General features: G+C 36.4%; 1 protein-coding gene across 1 annotated transcript; it reads left to right on the top strand.

Moving 5' to 3' along the window:
* Window positions 1–4,437: 4,437 nt before the first annotated feature.
* On the top strand, window positions 4,438–24,005 carry LOC137823790 (protease Do-like 9). The gene is made up of 9 exons (XM_068629061.1): window positions 4,438–5,317; window positions 6,898–7,097; window positions 7,197–7,377; window positions 11,874–12,065; window positions 16,734–16,966; window positions 22,467–22,568; window positions 22,670–22,720; window positions 22,798–22,902; window positions 23,514–24,005. The coding sequence occupies exons 1-9, from the start codon at window positions 4,774–4,776 to the stop codon at window positions 23,610–23,612; spliced, it is 1,707 nt and encodes a 568-aa protein (XP_068485162.1). The 5' UTR covers window positions 4,438–4,773; the 3' UTR covers window positions 23,613–24,005.
* The last annotated feature ends 1,169 nt before the right edge of the window (window positions 24,006–25,174 follow it).

The raw sequence follows: 25,174 nt of genomic DNA, 5'->3' as shown, positions 1-25,174 counted from the left end.
GCACAAACCCTAGTTGTCTTCGTAGCACCCCGCAGGGAGCACAAGGCAATTGGGGCAACACAGTTTTAGCCACACAGTTTCAGTCATTGAGATTATCATACCGTTTTCAGTCACTTTGGTGTTTCTCGCTAGTTGACTTGATCGTCGGAGTGCAAACGGCCGCGAGGGCGCCCCTTTGTTCACTTCTTTTAGGTACTCACAGACGGAGCAGGACGAAGGTGCCCCAGCTCGCAAGGACAAGTCACGCGCAAAGACGATCCCGGTCAACCGGCACAAGCTCAATTTACTTAAATTACTAAGCACACCCTACTCTAACTTATTCTTCTATTTGGACCCCCAAAGTGAGCCCAATTTATTTACATATACTTGTCTTTTAAAAAGATAAGAAGGAACATCTGATGCTCTGGCCTATGTTCAGGTCTTTTCTGTTGAGGTCCTTCTGACATTTGGTGAGGCCTTGTCTTGGATGTTGAGATGACTGACTTAATCGTGAAGTGTCTATTGTGTCCTTAGTCATCTATCTGTTGAGATGGTTTGTATCAAGTTGTCTCTTACGAGGGCCATTCAATCCAAAGGTTGGCATTAATGTATTTTTAGAGCTCTTGATAAACAACTTGAAGAAATTACGGAGTGGTGTCCCAACATACGATATTTAAAGAAAACAAAACTTCATGTTGTGGGCAACATTAATATGGATGATTAATGATTTTCCTACTTATGGTATGTTGTCTGACTGGGGAATTCATGGTAAACATGGTAAATTAGCATGCCCATATTGCATGAAGTATTCAAAGGCATTATATTACATCTTCCGGGGGGGGGGATTCTTGGTTTGACTCGCATCATAGATTTTTAACAAATGATCATGCATTTAGGAGGAACAAGAACACGTTCAAGAAGGGGAAAGTTGACATGGATCCTCCGCCACCTAAGTTTACACCCACACAAGTTTGGAATAGAGTGAAGACTAATCCTAAACTAACTGAAAGTGGTGCATATTGGAAAGACAATATATTAAGACATAATCTTGATGTTATGCATATTGAAAAAAAAAATCTTCGATAACATCTTTAACAATGTCATGAATGTGCTTGGGAAGATAAAGGACAATGAGAAAACACAAATGGACTTAAGTTTGTATTGTAGGCGAAAAGAATTGGAACTAAAGTCACATCCTCATGGAAAGATGTTCAAAGCCGAAAGCAAATTACACACTTGCAACTTAGCACATAAAACATGTGTGTCAATGGCTAAAAGATCTTAGGATGCCTGACAAATAATCTTCCAACTTGGCTAGATGTGCTGATGTCAATAAGGGAATGGTGCTCACGAATAATTGAAGCTTTGAGAATAGAATGATAATACCAATCATCAATAAAGAATTGAAATATTATAGATAAATAACACCTCAATACATAATAGTTCAAACATATTACTCACAATCCAAAAAAAAAAAAGAATTAGCCACTCATGGTGGCTATTGTAAGTATTGACAACAAGAAAAGAAGATCTAGAGTGTTTCTCTTTGACGACTGCCTCCTTTAGGGTTTCCTTCCAATGGTTCCTCCCAATGATCCCAATGATGTTCACTGTTATGCCTCATGCCTTCTATTTAACCTAATTGGGCTTGGGCTAAGTGACATCTTTATTCATAATATATTTATATGTTTCATCTCCTTAAATTCCTGAAAATAACACAAATTGGGAATAAATCATTCTTATTCATCTCATAATCCAAAAATATGTAAAAAGGCTAAAATTTCTAAATTAGAGGTTGAATTATAATTATTTTATCAATTAAAGTCCATAAGTGTCAATTTTTTTGTATGAAATATTACCAAATTATGACACTTATCAAGTAATTTATGTTATTTGAAGAACTAGTGTAAAAACATATTAAGTAATTTCTTTCCCCTTTATCTTGTTTATATTGCATGTTTTTGCACTTACACTAACTAAAGAAGGAGAAGTTTTTGAACCCAACTTTTGAAAGGTTTTTAACAAATCATCTGCCAAGCATAAAACTATCGTCTAAACGAGTAGCATTAGATGACATCTACGAAAATTGCAAAAAAAAATAAAATTAAAACACAAACTCAACCCTCCCTTTTTGTGTGCTTACTTATTTTTCACATCAGTTAATGTATCTCCACCCATGAATTCGTAACATGAAGAAGAAATTTTTCTCTTACATTAAAAACAACGAATCTTGTGATCTATAAGCAATAAGAAATCCTTATGCACTTGCTTGTGAACTTTGATAGAATATTATTTGTATAATTTCTTTATCTAGAAGAGTGAACTTGATTTTATTTGTTTTAGGATGTCATCCTTTTTTTAGTGAATGAACATGTGATCTTTTAGATAACTTTCTTTGGAAGATGTTATTTTAATGAGGAATGTATGTGTTCTAAATAATACATAAGTTGTTTAGCCAAGATTGGACATATTCTAAATAATAATCAATCTTAACTAGGAGTGATTATGCTCAAAACAATACTTAGTCTTAGGTAACAATGTTTGCATAAAAATGTTGTCTTAGCTAGTAATGAATGCATTCCAAATAATACTTAGTCTTAACTAGGAGTGGATGCACACATTGATGTCATATTTGAATATGAAATTTCTTAAGCTTACTTTAATTATTACTTTATCATTAATGTTGACCTTTCCAAAACAATTCAAAATGAAATCCAATTCTTGTTATATGGACAACTTTGTCACTTACTCATTATGCACTAACACTTTACATTTTACTTTAACATTTTTTCTTTATGTGAAATTTACATAAAAGGTTGCAAAATATAGGAAAAATAATGGTAGTTGCATTTATTAAGCTAATATCCTTTTCAGTAACCAAAACTTGGGGAATGACATCCACTCTCATAAATAACCCTCTAAGTCTTTCAAATGTTAAAATAAAGTTATTTTCTCATTCACATCTCATACAACTCAAATATCATAGAGAAAATTCAACCTCGTGAATGTCACACCAACACTCTTTAAGTGAAGACAATTTATTAGTTTTGTATGAACTATCCATCAATAAAACACTCTTAAATTCATTTAGTAGTTTCAAAGTATTAGGGTGTGAACAAAATTCATCTATCACAACTCTCGAGGTCCCATCAAACCTATTCTACTAAATATACTTGTCAAGCTCAATCAACATCATTAACTATTGCATATCAATTTTTGTCCATTTTCTTATCTTTGACAGACATACATCACATTGTATACAATGACATTATCTTTGTTATTTTCCTTCAATGTTAATAAAATGTTTTTGGGTTTCACTAAACTTTTAGTTATGCAAACAAAATATGTCATTAATTTTTAATATCTGAGCATATGGATGACCTACTAATGTAGGTGTCAATTTAAGATTAAGATATTCACAAAGAAACTTCACAATCCATTCTCCATCATTGTTTTATAGTTTTCCATGTAATTTAAATGGATAATCATATTTTCTTAATCTAGTTACAAAAAATAATAAATCCTTTTTTAGTGTCCATATTTTTTGCCTCATTCACAACCAAAGAACAAATATGTGTTTTCTTCCATTTAGCCATTTGTTGTATCAACATGACAATAAAGAATTCAAACTTAAATGATGCTTCCACAAACCCATTCAAGTAAGTCTCCCATGTATCAAACACTCACATAAATATATTATGATATCAATATATGTCATTTGTCACATTTTCAAAAGTAACAAAATATATTACTTACTTTGTTCATTGTGAAGGTTTTACTACAATCTTATTTTGTTATATTTTTATTTATTGTAGAACTACATTTCATGTTATCATTAACTTCATATATACCTTTTAATACATTTTCTTCGTATCATATTTTACTCCAAAATTGATGATTCATTATAATTTTGTCAAATGAATGCAATATATATATATATATATATATATATATATATATTACCTTCCAAACAAGTAATTTTGAAAGTGTAATTTGCATATTACCATGACATAAACTATATACTTATTGATCAATATAGAAATGTCAAACTATACTATATACTTATTGATCAATCTAGAAATGTCAAACTATAAACTATATTTTAGATTAGATGATTCGAAAATGTCTTATGCATTATCCATTATAGAATACGTGAATTTCCTTCTTGTATTATAAAATTCATGTATTATAAACGATCTTTTAAAATTACCTTATAAATTGGTCCATTCAAAATTTTAAAAATTATTTTAATGGAATTCATAACTTTTCATTGTAAGTATAGATGATACTTTTTTGAAAGATTATATTTATATTTTAAAACTACAAGTTAGTAAAAATAATGAATCTCAAATTAGCATATTGTATAACCTAAAGAAATACAAAAGTTAGTTAATAAACTTCATTATTATTTGAATTGCTTTGCAAAATATACCATAATACTTACCACACATCTAACTTGAATACTTTCAGCACCTTTGATTGTATCCAGTGTTCAAAATCAACGAAGACCAACAATGGAGGCTGATTGTAGTTACAAAAGGAAAGAGTAAACATTTGGAAAAATTGGAGGTGCATAGAAAAATGATGGGGTTACAGAAAGTAAAAGACTTGACCCAACTCAAACTACAGTCCAGATTTATGACGAACTCTTGGGGGTCGCCTTCTCCGATTTTGAAGGAAAAGAAAAAGGTAGCAATTCCATTTCGTTCTCCCTTGCGATACTAAATCCCGTAGACTCGTTTTCCTAACAACCCTGTTTCTCTTTATTCGTGAGTCCTTCACTCAAGGAAATACATGGGCGAAACGAGAAAACGTGGCCGAAAGCCCAAGCCCGCAACTGAAGAAGAAACCGCGTCCCAAGACTACAGCACCGCCTCCTTAAACGACGCCATTTCGCTTCCAGCCACCACCACCACCACCACCACTGCCGAAGCAGTTGAACCCAACGACCCGGATTCCCAGAGGTCTCGCCGCGGCCGCCCCAAAAAGATCAAGGTGGCGTCGCCGGAGCGCCGCAGCTCTCGGTTGGCTAATTCGAACGGGGACTGTGTGGCAGCGGCGGAGCTGATACCGAAGTGGGAGGGCGCGGTGAAGGTGGTGCCGTCGATGGACGCGGTGGTAAAGGTCTTCTGCGTCCATACAGAGCCGAATTTCTCGCTGCCGTGGCAGAGGAAGAGGCAGTATAGCTCGAGCAGCAGCGGGTTCCTCGTGGGGGGACGGAGGGTTCTCACAAACGCGCATTCCGTTGAGCATCACACACAGGTCAAGCTTAAGAAACGCGGTTCTGATACCAAATACCTGGCAACCGTCCTCGCCATCGGGACCGAGTGCGATATCGGTATTTCAATTTTACTTTATCTCATCCTTCTTAATATTTTGTTGTCATGTTAGGGATGGAAATTATGAACATTACATTTTGTTGTGTAAGTGTTATTCTTTATTTTTTTAATTGGTGCCTTGTTTTGTTCTATGTTTGTTACCAGTATGTGGTGATCACAACTTACATGCTTTCCTATATACAGAGAGGGAGGGGTGGGGGTAATGTGACTTGCATGCCTAGTGTAGGAAATTAATGGATTATTGTAGGAAAGGAGATATGGATTTGCACGTAAACAAGGTTTTAAATTGCAGTTAGGGTTTCCTTTTGACTCTTGATATTGCTGGAAATTGAAAACGAATGCAATGCGGTTGATGCAACAACAATTGTCGTTTTGCAGCACTGGAGATTCCGGGGATTCCAAAATCCGTTAATGTTGTGGCTGACTTTTTTAAACCTTGCATGGAAATGATGCTGATGATTATTCCTTATTTGGATTTTAGAGAGTTATGTTAACAAGGTTTTAAAACCTTGATATGCGGTTGATGAAGCTGTAATCTTGGTTGGATTGCAATAGTGCAGACTCTGGGTATTCCAAAACACTTAATATTGTGGCTGAGTTTTTAAAACCTTGCATGGAAATGATGCTGATGATTATTCCCTATCTGGTGTGGGGAAAAAGTAGGAGGGAGATTAGAGGAAACCTGGTTTACCAAGGAGGTGAGTGTGGTTTGAAGGAACTCGTTGCTGGCCTCTATGTTGGTCTGCCTGGCTTCTGTGGTTTCCATTTGTGTTTGTATGGCTGAAAGACGTTCTTGGATGGTGAGGAGAATGTCCTCAAGGTCCTTAGTTTGGCGTGAGGGAGGCATGGTGGAGAGCAATGAAAGCACCAATGATAGGTTACAGCTACTGTGCTTGCTAAGAAAGATGTTAACTCTGAATATTCTACTCTAGGGTTAAGAAACTTTTCTCCTGTCTTTTATTTACGATTCTCATCACCTAAATAGGAGATGATGTGGGCTGATACAAGTCATTGGGCCCTAAAGTTCTATAGCCAAAATTAGACATGACAATACTAATAATCTATTAAATAACATAGTCTTTCATCCATGCGGGCTTCTTCTTCTATCTGATGGGCTTGCTGTCTTGGGGGCCCAATACTCTATCAGATGCAGCTGCAATTGTGGTGGGATTGCAGCTGTGAAGACTTGGGGATTCCAAAACACTTAATGTTTTGGCCGAGTTTTTAAAATCTTGCATGGAAATGATGCTGATGATTACTCCTTATTTGGATTTTAGAGAGTTATGTTAAGGGAAGGAAACATGTTTGAGGTATGCATGGTTGGGAACATGGGGGAAATAAGGGAGATCTTTTATGTGAGAGTACCACTTTTATTCGTTTTTAGCAATCTTAGGTGTCATTTTTCTTTTATTATGATGCACCGTGTCAAAATTTGTGTGGTTTCTTCTGTATTCTTAATTCCACCACATTCCTATTTCTTTGGCATTTTCTTTTGAGATTTGCAGATGTTAGTTTACTTTACAGATACATGTGATTAATTAATCTTGTGATGTCTGTTACCCTTTTGATGATGGTTCAGCAATGTTGACGGTGAGTGATGATGAATTCTGGGAGGGAGTTTCACCTGTGGAATTTGGTGATATGCCTGCCTTGCAAGATGCTGTAACAGTTGTTGGATATCCAATTGGAGGTGACACAATCTCTGTGACAAGTGGTGTTGTTTCACGCATGGAAATACTCTCTTATGTTCACGGTTCAACGGAACTTCTAGGATTGCAGGTAATATAAGTTCTAAGACGCCCCTTTTTACTTTTCCATCTGTCCTATTTGTCTATTTTTATTTGTTAAGTTGAAGTGTCTCTCCAAATTCCTATGCAGATAGATGCTGCGATAAATTCTGGGAATTCTGGTGGCCCTGCTCTCAATGATAAAGGAAAATGTGTTGGGATTGCATTCCAGTCTCTTAAACATGAAGATGTGGAGAATATAGGATATGTGATACCCACCCCTGTTATCCAACATTTTATCCAAGACTATGAAAAGAATGGGGCATATACAGGTATCTGAAAGCAGCTTGGTAATTTTGCAGTTCTTTTAAGCTTTTTTTATAATTATAGAATTAAGGAACTGATCCTATATAATAAAAAATATATAGATTATTATATGTATTATTAGGAACACTTATATTTATTTCCATATCGTATCTTTGTTATTAAAGGATATCAATTCTCCTCTATGTATTTACCGATTCCATTATCTCAATATAGATAAAATACATGTGTTGTCTCAAAGTAACATAGTTTCAGCTTAATGTTTATCTCTTTCCTAGAGTTTAACATAGTATCTAGAGCCTATTTTAAACCATGTTGGCCCGATACACTCACTATCTTCGAAGCAATTTTGTTTTTTGAGCCTTTCTCCTAGGTATGCTTTACTGTTCCGGTGAACACAATGTTGGGATTGCACCATACAATTTATCCAACTGTGGATGCAAGCCACCCATCCTCGTTTGGTGGTCCGATCTACTTTTCTCTCTCTTTAGGTTATATTTTTTTTCCAGCTTTTAGGAAAAAATCTGTCTTCCAACACTTCTCAACCTCCAAAACAAATTCTCCCATCTTTTCTAACCATATTATTAGTATTGAGAAGATGGATGGATCTAACTATTCCACTTCTTCTGAAATCGGGTAATGGTTTAGTGGGTTGGGCTACAAATCCCTTCTCACTACCATTGTTGAATACATTCCTATGGAAAGTTGAGAACAATGGATAAAGATTGATACTCAACTATGTAGTTTTATCAAATCCACTATTCACATCTCAAACTAATGTTTCGTCCCCATGAGACATGTGCATCAATTAGGAGTGAGGCCCATGCCCTTTATACCAATGACACAACATTTGTTCAGCGTGTACCACGATCCTTTAACATGTCTTGCTTGACTACATTTTAAGGGTCCTTTCTTTGCTTATTTTTGGGTGGCTGCATGCTGCCCTCGATCATTCAAATGCCCTCTTCATGGGATATAATCGTTATCATAAAGGGTATCAATGTTTCTCTCTTGATCTTCGTAGGTATTTTGTATCTATTAAAGTCTTTTTTTGAGTCTATTCCATATGTAACTATTCATTCTAATGATGACATATGTTGTCATATTTTCACCATTGTCAATATTCCTTCATCACCACCAAATGACTTGTTCATAACTTGGGATGCTTTTCGAGTAGCTCTTCAGGTATATCAACATTGTTCATGGTCTATTGAAATTCTAGTACAAGATCCATTCTAGATCTAGTCTCCTTTGAAAATGATTGGCCTATTCATGTGCCAAAAGGTACATGTTTTATCCGTAACCCTTCTCTTTTTACAAACCTTAGTTATCATCAACTTTCCACCATACATTGTACTTGTTTGTCCTTGTTACCTTGTATTTATATTCTTAAGTCTCTAGGTGAAACTTCATCTGACCTAATGTGGTGACAAGTGATGATTGATGAGATGTGTGCCCTTCAAAGTAGTGGTATTGTGAGTTGGTTCCTTTCCTAGCGGGCAAATCAATTGTTGGGTGTTGCTAGTTGTATACTTTTGAAACAAGTCTTGATGGTAATATTGATTGCTATAAAGGTCGGTTGGTTGCCAAAGGATACAAATAAATCTATGGCCAATATTGTACATCTCCGGTTGCCAAAATGACATCCATTTGACTTCTCTTTTCCATTGCAACTATTCACCATTGGTCTTTGTAGCTTGACATAAAAAAAGCATTTCTATGGTGATCTTGATGAAGTTTACAGGGAGCAACCTTTTGGATTTGTTGCTTAGGGGAAGTCGTCTAATATAGTATGTTTGTATACATGTCTCTATATGGCAATAAGCAATCACCCCTACATGGTGTGGGCATCTTTGGTGACACATCCAACAATTTAGAATGATACAAAGTGATGCTAATCATTCTCTGTTTTATCATCATTCTCCTTGAGGATGCATCTATCTTATTGTATATGTGGACAACATTGTTATCACATGATAAGGACAATATTGCACAACTTAAATAATATCTTCCTTAAAAGTTTAGACAAAAAGTCTTGGACACTTAAAGTATTTCCTTCGTAGAGAAGTTGCACAATCTAAGGATAGTTTGGTCATATCTCAAAGAAAATATGCTCTCGACATTCTAGAAGAAACATAGATGATAAATGCTAAGACTGTGGGCACACCAATGGATCTGAGTGTCAAATTTGTACTTGACCATGGAGAACCATATTTTGATCCTGGGAGATGTCGCAGCTTCGTTGGTAAACTAAATAACCTCACTGTGACTTGTCTTGACATTGCTTTTTGCAGTGAGCATAGTAAGTCAATTTTTAAACTTTGCTTGTCGATACCATTTGGTTGAAGTATAGTAAGAAAGCTCTTCGAAAAGGCTTCATTTATGAAGATAAGTGAAATACTCAAATAGTTGAGTATTTTGATGCTGATTTGTCAGGGTGACTGATCCTGCCGGTTGACTCGAGTGCAAGAGTCTTGCCACGTCAAAGGTATCTTCTCTCGATCAGCTTCGCACCACGTTAGCTTCCGTCCTTCACACCTCGATTCTCCGCAAGTACCTGAAAAAGACAGAGTGGCGCCGCTGCGGCCGATCGCGCTCCGACGCTCAAGTCAGTGACGGAATCACCAAATACTAAGAGAAAAAAGCTAAAACTCAAGGAACCGTGCAAATGCTCTCTCAGCGTACTCAAGTGTTCTCAAAAGCGTAAAGAAGTGTTCTAAACGCGCGTACCTCAGAAGTTCATTAGAATTCCTTATATACCTGTGCATTTTCTCTTTCCTGACGGTTACACCTCTGGACACGTGGCTCGCATCCAGCTGTACACGTGTCACCATCTGGAGCCACCTTCTACTTGAGTGTCACCTCTACTTTTCAAGCTATTCGGCTAAGTTACCCATGCGAGGAGTAACTACAGCTTCCTTGGAGCGCGACCCCTTAAGCGGCGAGTACGGGGTGTCACCATGTACACCTTCTCTGTGGTCTCGCCTGCTGCTATCACGATCTGCTTTACTTGCACATCATGCATGTTCTGGTAAACTGTTCCTTTGCCTCGACCTCTGGCCAAGGAATGACCATCTGATAACCTCGTCCTTCGTACTCGTACCCCTTGAAGGCCCTAAACAAGCCTTCCTGATCTTTCGGCAATGTCCCTCTTTCGGCGGTCTCTGATCACTTGGTCGCCTAAGCTCACATACGGCGACTATGACACAAGCCTGGTGACCGCCGGTTAGATATGCTAGAGATCGGAGAACGCCAACTTAACGATTGGCGACTAGACAGACTTCCCGATGTATTTCCCTTCCGTGAACCAGGTGTTCCGCTCAACACGCCTATATTATCGCTTACTGCCACGTCATCACTTCCGACTACCTGGTCGGTACAGTGACCAAGCAATACATGCTCCACTTTTGGGTACTGTGTTCTTGTTGGAGGTAATTTAATATTGTGGGGAAATAAGAATCAAAATGTTATGGCATGATTAAGTGCAAAAGCAGAGTATAGGGCAATGACATTAGTCATTGTGATCTCATAGGGTTATAACAACTCCTCAAAGAGCTTAAATTTGAAGAAAGTTCCTATATGCACCTTGTATGTGACAATCAAGCAGCATTACACATTGCCTTTGATCATGTCTTTCATGAGAGGACCAAACATTAAAGTGGGTTAAGAGAAATACTAGTCTCAAGACATCACTACTAGATTGTCAACTTGAGTGAAGATTTGGCTAACGAATTCACCAAGTCTCTAAGAGGACCAATGATTGATTATATTTGCAACAAGATGGACACATCACTTATATGCTGCAACTTGAAGAGTGTTATAACTATAGATACAAGGAATTGATTTTATATAATCAAGAGTATTTAGATTTTATATGTATTATTAGAAATATTTTTATTTATTTCTGTATCAAAATTTTGTTATTAGAAGATATAATGTATTTATTGTACTAATTCCTTTTTCTCAATATAAATAAAGTACCTGTGCTATCTTAGAAACTCACGGTTTCAGCTCAATGCTTCTATCTTTCCTATGGTTTAAGAAGCTTAAAAGTTAGTTTTTATGCTAAAACTTTTGGAAATGTATTCTTGGATCTCGGTATGGGATAGAGAATAAGAAAGAAAGTTACTAAAATTATCTATCTAAAAACTCCTCATTTACTTGTTAATGTTTTTTTTTTCATTTAGAAAGTGCCTTCCATTCTATAAAGCTTTTATAATTGTGCCTGACACAATTCTTTTTAAGGGGAAGACAAGACCAAAATTTGCTCGGATAAAAACGAGTAAATAGATAATAGAGATACATGATAAATAGATAGGTTAAGTGAAGTAGAAAGAATAACTGGAATTCTATAGACAATATTTATTGAACTGTTGTTGCCTTAGTTTTTTTATTGTTTATGTTGTAGTTTTTTCCTCAACTAATGGCTTTTACATATTTGTCTACTCTAGTTTGTCTTTTATAACATGATTTTAAATAAAGTTGTCTTTAACTTGGCTGTCAGGATTTCCAATCCTTGGAGTTGAGTGGCAGAAGATGGAAAATCCTGATTTGCGAATGTCAATGGGTATGGGACCAGATAAAAAAGGTGTGCGTATTAGAAGAATTGAACCAACGGCTCCAGAATCTCATGTTTTGAAGCCATCTGATATAATTCTCAGTTTTGATGGGGTCAATATTGCCAATGATGGAACAGGTAATCTACCTTGTTTTTATTCAGTAACAAATAGTGATCACATTAAGATGATTTATGCATGTTGTTGAACTATAAGAAAAAAAATAGAAGCATTGAGTTGAAACAGTGTGTTTGTATGATAGCATGGTAATATATTTGGTGTATCATATGCAAGAAAATTAATTTTTCAAGAACCCATTTACATGTAAATTTTAATCAAGAAACTAACAGCCAACACTCATATTTCAGAGACCAATTTGAGTATTTACTCTATGTGATCTCTATTTCTGTAATTATAAAGATGCAATCTTTAATGCTATAACTGTAACACATGCCACGTGCTTTTCTTGTAAACAAATAGCTGACCATGAATTCAAGTTTTTCAGACATCACTGCATTTTCAAGAAATAGCGTGGGCTGTGATAATTTATTTTGATGTTTTAATCAAATGAGGAAGCATTAAATTAATTGATTTAAGGTGGTACTTTCCATGTATGTTACGCGTTAGGATTTTTGTTGTTGGGCAGAATATAGTAAGATAGGAAAAATTACAAAGATAGCAGGTGAAGTACAATGATAGGATAAAAACATGATATGTTAAAAGCAAAATAAGTATTAATCCTATCCAATGTTTGGTGCACACCATGATAATGTTCCAATAATAATAAATTGTGGTGCTGGCGACAATAATAATGAGATGGTAGCAATGGTGACGATAATGATGGTGATATCAATAACAATGGTGAAAATGTCAATGGTGACAATGATAAAATAATAAGATGATGATGGTGATGAGGACAGTGACATCAATAACATTGGTGAAGGTTGTGGTGGTTGTTGATGGTAGTTGTGGTTACAATGATGATGACGGAAGTGGTGACAATGTTGGTTGTGATTGTATAGTGATGGTTGTTACGATAGAGATACATGATGACAACGATGACAAAAAAATAATGATGATAACAATGGTGAAAGTTGTGACATTAGTTTTGGCAACAATGGTGGCGGTTGTTATAACAACTGTGGTGTGCTGGTCGTTGCTATGTTTGAGATGATGATTATAATGGAGGCAATATCTATGAAGGTGGTGGCTACAATGGAACAACCATGACTAGGTTGATGAGGATGGTGGTTGTAATGGAGGTGGAGTGGTGTGACAGTTGGAAGGAAGTCTACGATCCTATCTTGCTGCCTGCTAACTTGGTTCCCTTTACGATAAAAAATACACTACACTAATAAGATAAGATAGTCTTAATTGGATTATGCCTAATTCAACATCACAAAACCGGCTTGTAAGGTGAGATTGCCCCTACTTATATACTGTAAATTGGTCTTATCTTTAGTTAATGTGACACACCCCTCTCATGTCGAGACATGTGCATCTCGAGCACATGACTAGATCAAGGTTGTCAAACTTGACAGTTTACGTAGACTCGTGGGAGCTCATCGACTCAACTCGTAAACTCGTAAGAGTTTACTTCACATGAAAAAAATATTTACACCAAGTTTTCCCAATTGGAAACAAAAAACAGAGTACAACAAACAAAAAAATCTGCACTTTAGTTAAGTAAAAAAAACCAAATTTAGTGCAGCCCACAAAAAAAATAGAGCCCTAATTCCCTGAATCATACCACAGAACAATGCAACCCTAATTCCAGCACATCACTACCCATCTCTCTTACATGATGAACAACACCACCGTTGACCTGCCACCCGCGACCACCGCAACGCGCAACCACTGCAACCACACGACCGCACAAAAACCACCACCGTGCGACCTGCTCTGCACAATCGCCACCATCACGTGATTTGCTCTGCTTGATCGCCACCACCGCCGCACTTGTTCAGAGATGACACACGACCTCCGCACTCCAGAGAAGATGCAACAACACCAAAACGAGCATGAAACCAAAACGAAAAGTGAACCTAAACACACTGTTTTGGGTTAAAACGAAAACCTAGCTGAATTCGCCAACTCGGAGAAGAGTCTCAAGTTTAATCAAGTTCACCGAGTTTACTCCAATTTTGCCGAGTTTAATAAAAACCGAGTTTACTACTGAGTTAACACGCTAAGGGTGTGTGGAATGTGAGTGGTCTAATAGTGGCCCGATAGCAGGTGCATAATAGGCTCCACAAACTTCGCTAGGATAGACTCTGAATGACTTTGATATGATTTTAGGAAGTGAGTTTAAGCTTAACTCATCCTTACTAAACCAACTTAGTAAGGTGAGTTTTGCCCTCACTTGTATACTATAATTTAGCCTTATCTGGATTTGATGTGGATTCTCCAACGGAGAGACAATAGGATAAGGAAATCAAATTTTGTCGATGTACCAAATAATTTATTACAATAGGAAATATAATCTTATTATATCTTGGCTACCAAATAAGTCCTTATTATGTTATATAACAACAATTTTTGATCAGGTAAGGCAAGAGGTAAGTTGTGGTTCACTATCCATAAATTTAAACATAGTGAGTATGATACTTGCACAAATTTATAAACTATCAAACTATTCATAGACTACATAGGAGGCCCCTTTCCTATTGTGGTGAAGCCTGTGTTGGAGGGAAATTCCTCCATTAAGCATGATAGTCTTTCGAGTTTCTTATCTCCGTACAATATAAATAACTTCTGACAAAGGAGGCAGTTTTTCTTTCCTTAAGATCTGTACCATAATTGGGTCATAGTCATGGTTGAGGCCATGTTAGAATTTAAAGATTCTTTGTGTTTCGATGGCTTTGGCCTGTGCGGTGTGTTGTACATGTTCTAATTTTTGTACCAATTTAGTTCGATCCACTACCCATTCAAAATTGTATGGTATTTTGATACAAAGAATTAACCTTTTTTAGTATTAAACACCCCACCCTCGGTGTCATAGTAGGCAACTAAATATTTTGAAGAAAAAAATGTTATTTCAATAAGCCCATATTAGTGGTATCAATTATCGACCATGGTGGCACCATGGTTGAAATCGGTGCTAGATTTATCATTGACCGCCACAATAAGGCGGTGGCAAATTGGTTTTTGCATGGCGGTCCATGGGGGCCACTTTGGTTGTCGCGGAATGGCATCACAAAATGGTTGTTCAGAAATGGTGTCTCACGGGTAGAAGAAGCCTTGGGTCCATTTGGTGATATTCAACACTGTTAGTAAGAATTGTTAGTGTACAGCTGTCCAGCTGTTTGCTTGTATGTTAATGTACAGGTGTTTAGGTGAGAATTGTTAGTGTACAATTGTCCATTGTAATATTCATATTAGCTAAATGTGCTAGTCGGTATTAAGGTATATTGTGGCAATTAGGTAGCTCTTCTGTTACGTGTAGTCTAGTGTTTCATGAAAGAACTAAGCATGTAAAGATGACTGTCATTTTATTTTGGGAGAGATTGCTGTTTTAAGTCTTAGATAGTGGACATCAAGTCTACTTCAATATCACAAAATCTGTGCATGGAAGGTAAGGTTTGCACCCACTTGTTGGAGATCCCCACATTGAATGGGAATATGACCAAATCATAATATATAAGTAGGGTGCAAGCCTTACCTTACAAGCCATTTTTGTAAGGTTGAGTTAGGCATAAACTCACTAAGATGACACATTACATCCAATAAATCTCACTAGGATAGACTCTTATATTATCTTAGAAAGTGGACTTTAAGCATAAATCAACCTCATAAAATTGACTTGTAAGGTGAAGTTTGCATTCACTTATATACTATAATTTTACCATATCTCTAGTTGATGTGCGATCTCCAACATTAGAAAATTTCTACTGACTTCATCAGCTCAAATAATCAACAATGTTGATGTCTTGACCAAGCCTTTGAAAGGGCCTCAAATTCAGTTCATATGTTTCAAGCTTGGTTCATACTGATGGGGGGAGTGTTAGACTTATGTTTTTATATATTCTTTGTCATAATGACTGCAAAACTTGTTTTCTATTCTCAATTCTGGTTGTAACCTGTTGCCATAAGTGGCACAGTCTCTTGTACTTTTCTTTCTCTTAGGGTACTCAACTTGATGTTTTAATACACACACACAGAGCTGAGTGCTCTGTCAAGTTACTCGAGCTTTTTTTGAATCCTATACTAATATTTTGAACTATTGTATTTCTTACAGTTACTATTCTCATTAATAACAGATTTCAACCCAGATCAAATATTCATATATCATGGAGATAGAAATGTATCAATACAAAATCCAGAAGTAAATATCTTATGGAAAGATAAAAAATATATTAATATTTAAGTTATTTACTCTAGAGGACATTAGTATTTAAGTTATAAAATAAAATAGTAATAAATCACGATAATTTAACTTTATTAACTGGAGATATATCAATTCATATGAACAATTATCATAGCTTGGTGGTAAGATACACTTACCTCACTTATAAACACTTAATATTTACTCAACCCTGCCACCTCCCTCTCCCTAATGGTTTTTGGGACATTTGAAAACATTGGATGGAATACAAAAGATATTAAAAAAGGTGTTGCTGATTTATGATTTATGTTAGAAATGATGTTAAAAATGTGATTTAAATTGCTATATTTTCCATATTTTTTAATTCAATGCACCACTGGAAACCATTGTTGATGTTTTGCTTTGCTTCTCCTGAACCTTACCAATCAACTGCAGCCTTTTGTACTAGCAGTTTGTAAAATCTAATTCTGGGATAAATTTGTAGTTCCATTCAGGCATGGGGAGCGCATTGGTTTCAGTTACCTTGTCTCTCAGAAGTACACTGGGGATAGAGCTCAAGTAAAGGTTCTCCGGGATTCACAGATACTCGAATTTAACATAAAACTTGCAACACATAAGCGACTTGTTCCAGCACACATCAAAGGCAGGCCTCCTTCGTATTACATCATTGCTGGATTTGTTTTTACTGCTGTTTCTGTCCCCTATCTTCGATCTGAGGTGAGTAGATCTTTAGTGCTTGTTTTTTCTGGTTTTGCATATGCTGCCTGTACAAATTTGCTGAGTCCCATACCCTTCTGTTTTGTCTGCCTCATCACTTCTCTTTCTGCCTAATTTTCTTGTGATTTATGGGGAGCTGTAAGCTAACAATTGTTTGCTATTGTATGGATTGAATTCACATGTTTTCTTATCTCACTGCCATAAGCAGAATATTTGTGTTAACTCATGTAATTGTTTGTTTTGAACTTATGATGCTTCTTGGGGCTTTACACTTTATGGAGTTCATAGCTGATGAATTGGTTATATGTTGAGAGAAATGGTATACATTCATGTAATACAATCACGTTGAGTATAAGCATAGTCAAGGACCATATATTCATATATTGTACAAAGCATTACACAGGGATAGACTCAAGCCCATATACAAAATCTATCTATAGTATATCTTACATTCCCTTTCATGCTAGAGTGTATAAATCATATGCACCAAGCTTGTTAGCATTAACAAATTGAGTGGTAATGTCTTCAGATAAAATCTCTTCTCAAATGAAATGGCATTCTAGCTTGATATGTTTGGTCCTCTAGTGAAATACTTAAATTTGGGGCAATATGAAGAGTAACTTTGTTTTCACAAATGAGTCATTTGTGTAACTTCCCCAAACCTCAGTCTTTTAAGAAACTCTTTGAGCCAAATAAGCTAACAAGAGGTAGAATCCATCACTCTGTAGTAGATCTTGCCACCAAATTCTGTTTCGTGTTTTTCTAGGAGGTCAAGTTGTTACCAGTGTAATTAATAACTGATTATGGCGGCGCCATGTCGGAAAGCAATGGTGGATTTTGTTAGGTTACACATAGAGGAGGAGGAGTTAGTTAGAATTAGAATAGTCATGAGTTTGTTATTTGATTTGCTAGTTAGATATAAATAAGAAAGAAGGAGAGGGGGAGGGGAGTGTGTAATATTTTTGTAGATTGAGCTTTAGCTCTTTGTGAAGGGGAAACCCTTGGAGGAGAGAGTGCTCTCCTATTTCTTGTTCTTTTCTTTCTATTCAATAAAAACCTTTCGTTTTCTTCTCTTTATAATTCATGGATCCTAACAAATTGGTCCGACCTGCCGGATCTGAACAAGAGAGATTGTTAGGATACACAAAGAGGATGGAACAGAGGACCGCTGCATTGGAGGAGTTGACCAGTGAACAAGGAAGATGGATTGCGGAAATGAGAGCAGACATTACTGGGTTGAAGCTGGACCTGAAAGAATTAAAAGAAATGCTGTGGGACATCAAGAAAGGGGACAAAATGTCTGAGGGAGGAAAGAAATCTGTTAGAGCGGACACAATGTTCTTGAAGGAAAGCCTTCTGGACTTGAAAGAAATTAAAGAATTGTTGTGGGACATCAAGAAAGGGGACAGAATCTCGGAGGGAGGAGAGAAATATGTTAATGATGAAGAGAAGAGGATCCAAGATGTTGGAGAAGGTTCAGATATGAAGAATCACATTCTCTGCAGCGAAGAAAAAACCAAAAATGAAGTGAGATTTGCAAGAGAAACTGAAATGATAAGGGCAGAAGGGGATGCATCAATAAAGAAAGTGAAGACTATGTGCTGTAATGATCTTTTTCTTGAGAGGCCAATTATAGAGCTATCCAGTAAGAAATTTGAAGGTGGAGATGCAACCAAGCATCATTTTTTCTCAAATTCAGATTTACTTCATAAGCATAAGAAATCATTGTGGAATCAAGATTTGATAATGAAGGTGGCTAGAACATCAATGACATCAGAATCTTGGAATTTCAACTTACTGGGTGCAGAGACTTTTATACAAAACCCCCACTCATTCCCACCACCACCTAAGCCTCCAAACCTGAATTTGCATGCAGTAGCCAATGGGTTCCCTCCCTAAGATAGACAATATCACAAAATACTTCCAGGAAGCGTAGATAAAGATCATGGTGTTGAAGATGAGCCTCGGAGAAAAGGTTCCACTGTTCCAACCTTGAGGACAAGGTTGTTTTCTGGAAGAGTGTATTGTTAGGTTACACATAAAGGAGGAGGAGTTAGTTAGAATTAGAATAGTCATGAGTTTGTTATTTGATTTGCTAGTTAGATATAAATAAGAAAGAAGGAGAGGGGGAGGGGAGTGTGTAATATTTTTGTAGATTGAGCTTTAGCTCTTTGTGAAGGGGAAACCCTTGGAGGAGAGAGTGCTCTCCTATTTCTTGTTCTTTTCTTTCTATTCAATAAAAACCTTTCTTTTTCTTCTCTTTATAATTCTTGGATCCTAACAGATTTTCTGATCACCGCCATAACATGGCGGTGGTGATGTGAATTTGTCATGGCAGCCACTTTTTGCATCACGGGAGGCTAACGACTAACGACAATAGTGAAAAAGGCAGAGAGAATGAGGTTTTTAGCCGGTGATGTTGTGCGGCAGCATCGGCGCTAGGTTTGATGATCTTGCGCGGTTGCAGCGTGCGCTCCGGTGAGGCTGTGAAGATGGCAGAAAATGAGAAAATAAATGGGATTTTGTGTTGTGTGCGGCGCATGAAAGTGAAGGAGCTGCTACCCAAAAGTAAAACCCTAATTTCAGAAAACCTATATCAAACAATTTAGAGGCAGTAAATATGTTTGGGCCTTACTTGGCCCATTTCAAATATTTTAATCATTGCAACCCTAACTATTCAAATTCAATGCAAGGAGATGTGTTGTGTGGCGCTGCAAAAGGAAGTGAGCTGCAATATTAATTTAAGCCCTAATTAGACAAGGTTTATTTGGGCCTTACTTGGCCCATTTAAAATATTACAAGTGTTGCTCCCTAATAATTCTAATTCACACCAGATTTCTCATCTTTTCTTCTTCCGTAATACTTCACTTGCTACCTGCAATTGTTGCCCGCCGCAATATCCGAAAGTGGATCTATAGTTAGTAGATGAGCCTGCCCAATCTGCATTTGAGTATCCCACAAATTGGGTATGACTATTATGTCCATATAACAAACCTTTTCTTGGGGTTGCTTTCATGGAATTTAGATTGCAAATGACTGCATTCTAATGTACTACACATGGAGAATGTAGAGACCAACTGACCACAAAGGAGATGTTAGGATGAGTGACTGTGACGTAGTTCAATTATCCAACCAGTCTCTTACATCCCTCAGGATTTGAAAGTCCCTATGGATTAGTAGAAATTTGGCAATAGGAACCATGGGTGTGGCAATTAGCCCAATCTTCTCTAAAATATTCAATGTTAACTTCTAATGGAAATAATAATTCCATTGTTGGATTGTGCTACCTCAATCCTCACGAAGTATCCAAGTCTACCAAGATCTGTTGTTTGAAAATGAGGACAAAGGTGCTATTTTATTTGTTAGTTGCCATGCTCACCGCTAACTGTAAGAACAATGTCGTCTACGTAGATTATTAGGTAGATACATCCAACAATCGACGGTGAAACACAAAAATAGCTTGCTTCACTTTGGGTCTCACTAAATTGTTGGACTTCTGCATTGAATGTACCAAAGCATGTCATCATGAGAGTCTGTTTAAGACCATATAGAGATTTGTAATGACGACATAGTAGGCTAGAAGACTCCCCCTAGCAAGAAACCTAGTTGGTTGCTCCATATATATTTCCTCAAGCAAATAAGCATGTAGGAAGACATTTTTACCATCTAATTGGTAGAGGGGCCAACGTTGAAAGCAATCATGGCTAAGAATAATCTGACAAGAGGCCATCTTGGTGACCAAAGAGAACATGTCCCCAAAATCTAACTTGAATATCCAAATATAACCTTTTGCCATCAAACGAGCTTTAAGCCAATCAACTGTGCCTTCAGGTTCAACCTTGATAGTGAAGACCCACTGGAAACCAACAACTGACTTCCCAGGAGGCAAAGGAACAAGATTCCAAGTACCATTGTTCTGAAGAGCGCATAGTTCATCGAGCATGGCTTATCTACAACCAAAATGGAAATCACCTGCAATTTTAGGAATAGACATAGAAATTGAAGAGAAAGTGTAATGGGATGGAGACAACCAATGATATATCAAAGTGAAGATGAGTGGAGTGTGTACCATTATGAAGGGCAATAGGAAGATCATGCTTACTTAGGAAGCACAATCAGAGGAGGTGGCATTACAGTAGAGTCAATAGTGTTTCAATAGGAATGCGTGAATGCTTTCTGTGATGATAAACCTGGAGGGGAGGCTGCGGTGGTGGATCTGGTGATACACTAGATATGTTTGTGGAATCAAAGACAAGATGGGTCATAATAGGGGCTTGGGAAGTCTCAAAAGGGAAGGAAATTGATGCAAAGGAGGGAGAAGACTCAAAGGTGACATAAGCTGAAATTAGATTACGATGAAAGGGAAAACACTTATATCTGCTTTGATAATAAGGATAGCGTAAGTTGACACACCAAACCTAGTTGACAGTTTATAAAGACCAGGACTGAGATTGTGAATAAAATAGGTGGACTCAAAGACATGAGGAGTTAAAGGGTGGAAAATTAATAAGGAAACAAAATAGAGTAAGGTATTTGGCTGTTGAAAATAGAAGATGGCATGCATTGATAAGTATCATGTTGTTAAAACTTAAAACAACACCCAAAAATTGTTGAAAAACGCAACCATGAAGTAAAAGGGTTTGAGTTGTTTCAATAAGGTGTCTATTTTTGCAATTTGATACCGTGAAGAGAGAAATGGTATGCATGCATGTGTTTAATCCTTGTTTTTCAATTAGCACAACTGAGGAACATATATACATACAAAGCATTACATAGGGATGGGCGCAAGCCCGTATACAAAATGTATCTACCCTTATCTTGACTATGGACATGAACAAATAAATGAGACTCCCAAAAACCTTTGGAGGAAGTTTACTGGAAGTGGACAGGTACGGATTAAAAGAGGAAAGCACATCCATAGGTCTCTTAAATCCCAAAATTTTAGACGGTAGTTTACTGGTAAGATATGTTGATGTTAGAACAGTCTCCCTCCAAAAACATTTTGGAAACATTTTATTGAAACAAAACAATGCTCCAGTTTAGTTTAATTGGTGTGTTTTTCTTTCTGCAACACCAGTTTGGTATGGTGTTTGGACACAAGAAGACTTGTGAATTATTCCTTTTTGGCAAAAAAAGAGTGAAATCTTGATTAAAATATTCCTTCTGTTGATTTTTAATAACTGAGAAGAAATTTTGAAAGACATTGCTTACATTAAATTTGTGTTTAAGAAGGAAAACAAGTGACCCAAGTACAAATGTCAACAAAAGTCATTAACTATCAATTCAAGTCCCCAACTTGTTTAGAGATAATGGATGTTATTCTTGTTTAGCAGTTATAGATGCATTACATTTTTGGCTTACATAGTTTGTGTAAGAATGAGAAACAGATATGTTTGTTTCTTGTGGGAATTTGTATATGTTTTAACTATCTTGTACTTTAGTTTTTAATCATTGATTTATTATTATTTTAATCTCTGATTTTTTTCTTACATATATCCAGTATGGTAAAGATTATGAATTTGATGCACCGGTTAAGCTTTTGAACAAGCATCTACATTCTATGGCACAGTCTGTTGATGAACAGCTTGTTGTTGTTTCTCAGGTTTCTGCATTGATTTACCTCTATTATTCTTTTAGTTTGTTTATTACTATTTTATCACCAGATTGAGAGGTGTTAATACTTGAACTGGGCTATATTGTTAGGTTCTTGTGTCTGACATCAATATTGGATATGAGGAGATAGTTAACACTCAGGTAAGAGTTATTTCATGTAGATTTTACCTTTTTGTATTACTGTAGTGTCTATTAAGTTTTGTTCTTTGCGTGTGTAGGTTCTTGCTTTCAATGGTAAACCTGTGAAGAACCTGAAGAACTTGGCCAGCATGGTGGAGAGCTGTGATGATGAATATCTAAAGTTTGATCTGGAATACCAACAGGTTTTCCCTCATTGACATATTCCAATTGGTTCATTGTGTTCCTCATTAAATAGAAATATGTCTCTAACTTGTTTTGTCTGAAAGAAAATTGTTAGTTTTTATGGTCTTAGAATTTGGGCTCAGTATCTAACTCTTAACCCTTCAGAATCAACTTGTGAAATGAGGATTGCCCAAGTTTTATTAACTTTTTTTTAATCACATCTCTAGTTGATGTGAAACTAAACACCCTTGAGTTGCATTTAAGGCCACAACTAAGGCAGGCAAGGGGTGACAACGATTAATACGACTATCCAACATATGGTTACCATACTTATAATCCTAACAAGTTACACAACTATTTTAAATAAGAAGGTACTAATTTATATGAAGATTACCGTGCTTTTTAATCTTGTGTGTTGTTTTCTTTCATAACATTGCACATAAGAAAATTTTGTGAAACTATTCAGACGAGGGAAGAGAGATGAAAAGATTCTGATAAGGTTTTTAACTTATTGGACATATCTATTATAAATTTTATTCTTTTCCAGTTATTCAAATTAAATCTATAGTGTTCTATAAATTTATTGCTATCATATGTCTGATTTTGAAATTCTAATTACCCTTTTCTGCAGATAGTAGTGTTAAAGGCCAGTACGGCAAAGGCTGCAACCTTAGACATCCTCACCACACATTGTATACCTTCTGCAATGTCTGAGGACCTGAACACATAAAGGTTTTGGTGCATGCTATTTAAATTACGCAAATTGCCTCTGCATATTCTTTTAAGTGGTATTGCACCTTTACTACCACTATAGATTCTGCACTGATCAATGAGATAAAGGCTTCTTCTCACGATGAAAATTACAGAAGCAGAAGATGGGGGGAGGATCTGGCAAAATACATCGCTTCGTTAAATTTATCTCATTTCAAGTTGAGCTGTACTTAAATTGATCATTCTATTTTTTATTCCTTTTTGATACAAAATTTATGTTGTGCAGAAGAATGATTGTTTGGATCAATTCGCGAAAAAATGATATTCATATGTATAATTTTTCTTAAGATGGGAGAGACATGTAAAATTTGACGTTGAGGATGTTAATGCTTATGACCCTTTTTATTTGAAACGTAACGTTTGGATTCTTTTCTGTAGATTAAGGGTGTTATTTGCCGTTTGGCAACCAACACGGATGTACATCTCATTGAACATTGTAAACAAGGATATTTCTTTCTGCACTTCATACATTTCTTCTGTAATCCGAAAGTCTCTTTGGATTGTGCAATCCAATAGACACTTTGATTTCTGCATTGTATAATTCAAATAGAATAGAGTGAGAATTTTCAAATTTATGGGGTGCAGAAGGACGAGGAAGGCCTACAATACAACATCTAGGATAAGAATGGGTTTTGCGCATTTTGTCGAATAAGAAACTATAATAACTGCTGGTACAAATCTCCAACTTATATGGATCTTTTTTCGTTTGAATCTTTTAGGCAAGGCCTCCTTTTGAATTCAAGGAATTATTCTAACCTTGGATTCAAAAGGTGAAAGGATTTATTGGATAGGGAAGTTTGAATCACAAAGCAATCTCTAACAAGTTGACAATGCTAAGATGATGTGGGACATGTGGATGGTGATACCATAAGTGCGGTAACTAGACGTCTATAATGTTTCTATAGGTCCTATAGGTTGTTTCTATAATGTTGTTGGACTCAATTAAAATTTATTGAACTATTTCATTGGTGCCTTCGTTGGATTTCATGACTGAGGTTGAAAGTATTGCATACTGAAGTTCATAATCATAGTGAGAAACTTCGTCAGGTGATAGAATTGTTGGATTTGCAAGATCTAGCTCAGTCTAATCATACTAAGCAACTTTCTGCGGAGACTAAACTGGTTGAAGACATTTGGACCTCATTTAGCTGATTAAGCAACTTTGAAATTGAAATTCATACACTATGGCAAGATGGTTACTGTTCTCACCGATTGACCTTGGGTTGATTGGATGAGCAAGCTTCGCTTCTAATTTGTCTCCTCTTGGTGCACTGGAACAACGTTTCGTTGGGACATAGGGGGCTTTACCTGTTGATCACACTCCGACGATTAAATCAGTGAAACATACAAAATAATAGTCAGTTTCAGTCTCTAGTACTCAAACAATATACCTTTTCTGGAGGTCTCAAACCCCTTTTATAGTTATCCCTTTAATAACTTTCACCCATGAGAATATAATCTTAACTGAAAGCATTTAATCATAACCGAACAACCACTTGCTCACGTGCACCTCTTATCTTC

The sequence above is a fragment of the Phaseolus vulgaris genome, chromosome 8 (assembly GCF_000499845.2).
Source record: "Phaseolus vulgaris cultivar G19833 chromosome 8, P. vulgaris v2.0, whole genome shotgun sequence".
NCBI classification, from domain to species: domain Eukaryota; kingdom Viridiplantae; phylum Streptophyta; class Magnoliopsida; order Fabales; family Fabaceae; genus Phaseolus; species Phaseolus vulgaris.
The sequence above is the reverse complement of the archived record's forward strand: the minus strand, read 5'-3'. Positions and strand labels throughout refer to the sequence as shown.

Bases quoted from the DNA above. Each gene is read 5' to 3' on its own strand.
- LOC137823790 (XM_068629061.1), top strand. From the start codon at position 4,774: ATGGGCGAAACGAGAAAACGTGGCCGAAAGCCCAAGCCCGCAACTGAA. The intron at 5,318-6,897 runs GTATTTCAATTT...ATGATGGTTCAG, and splicing joins CGGGACCGAGTGCGATATCG to CAATGTTGACGGTGAGTGAT. The intron at 7,378-11,873 runs GTATCTGAAAGC...CTTGGCTGTCAG, and splicing joins AAAGAATGGGGCATATACAG to GATTTCCAATCCTTGGAGTT.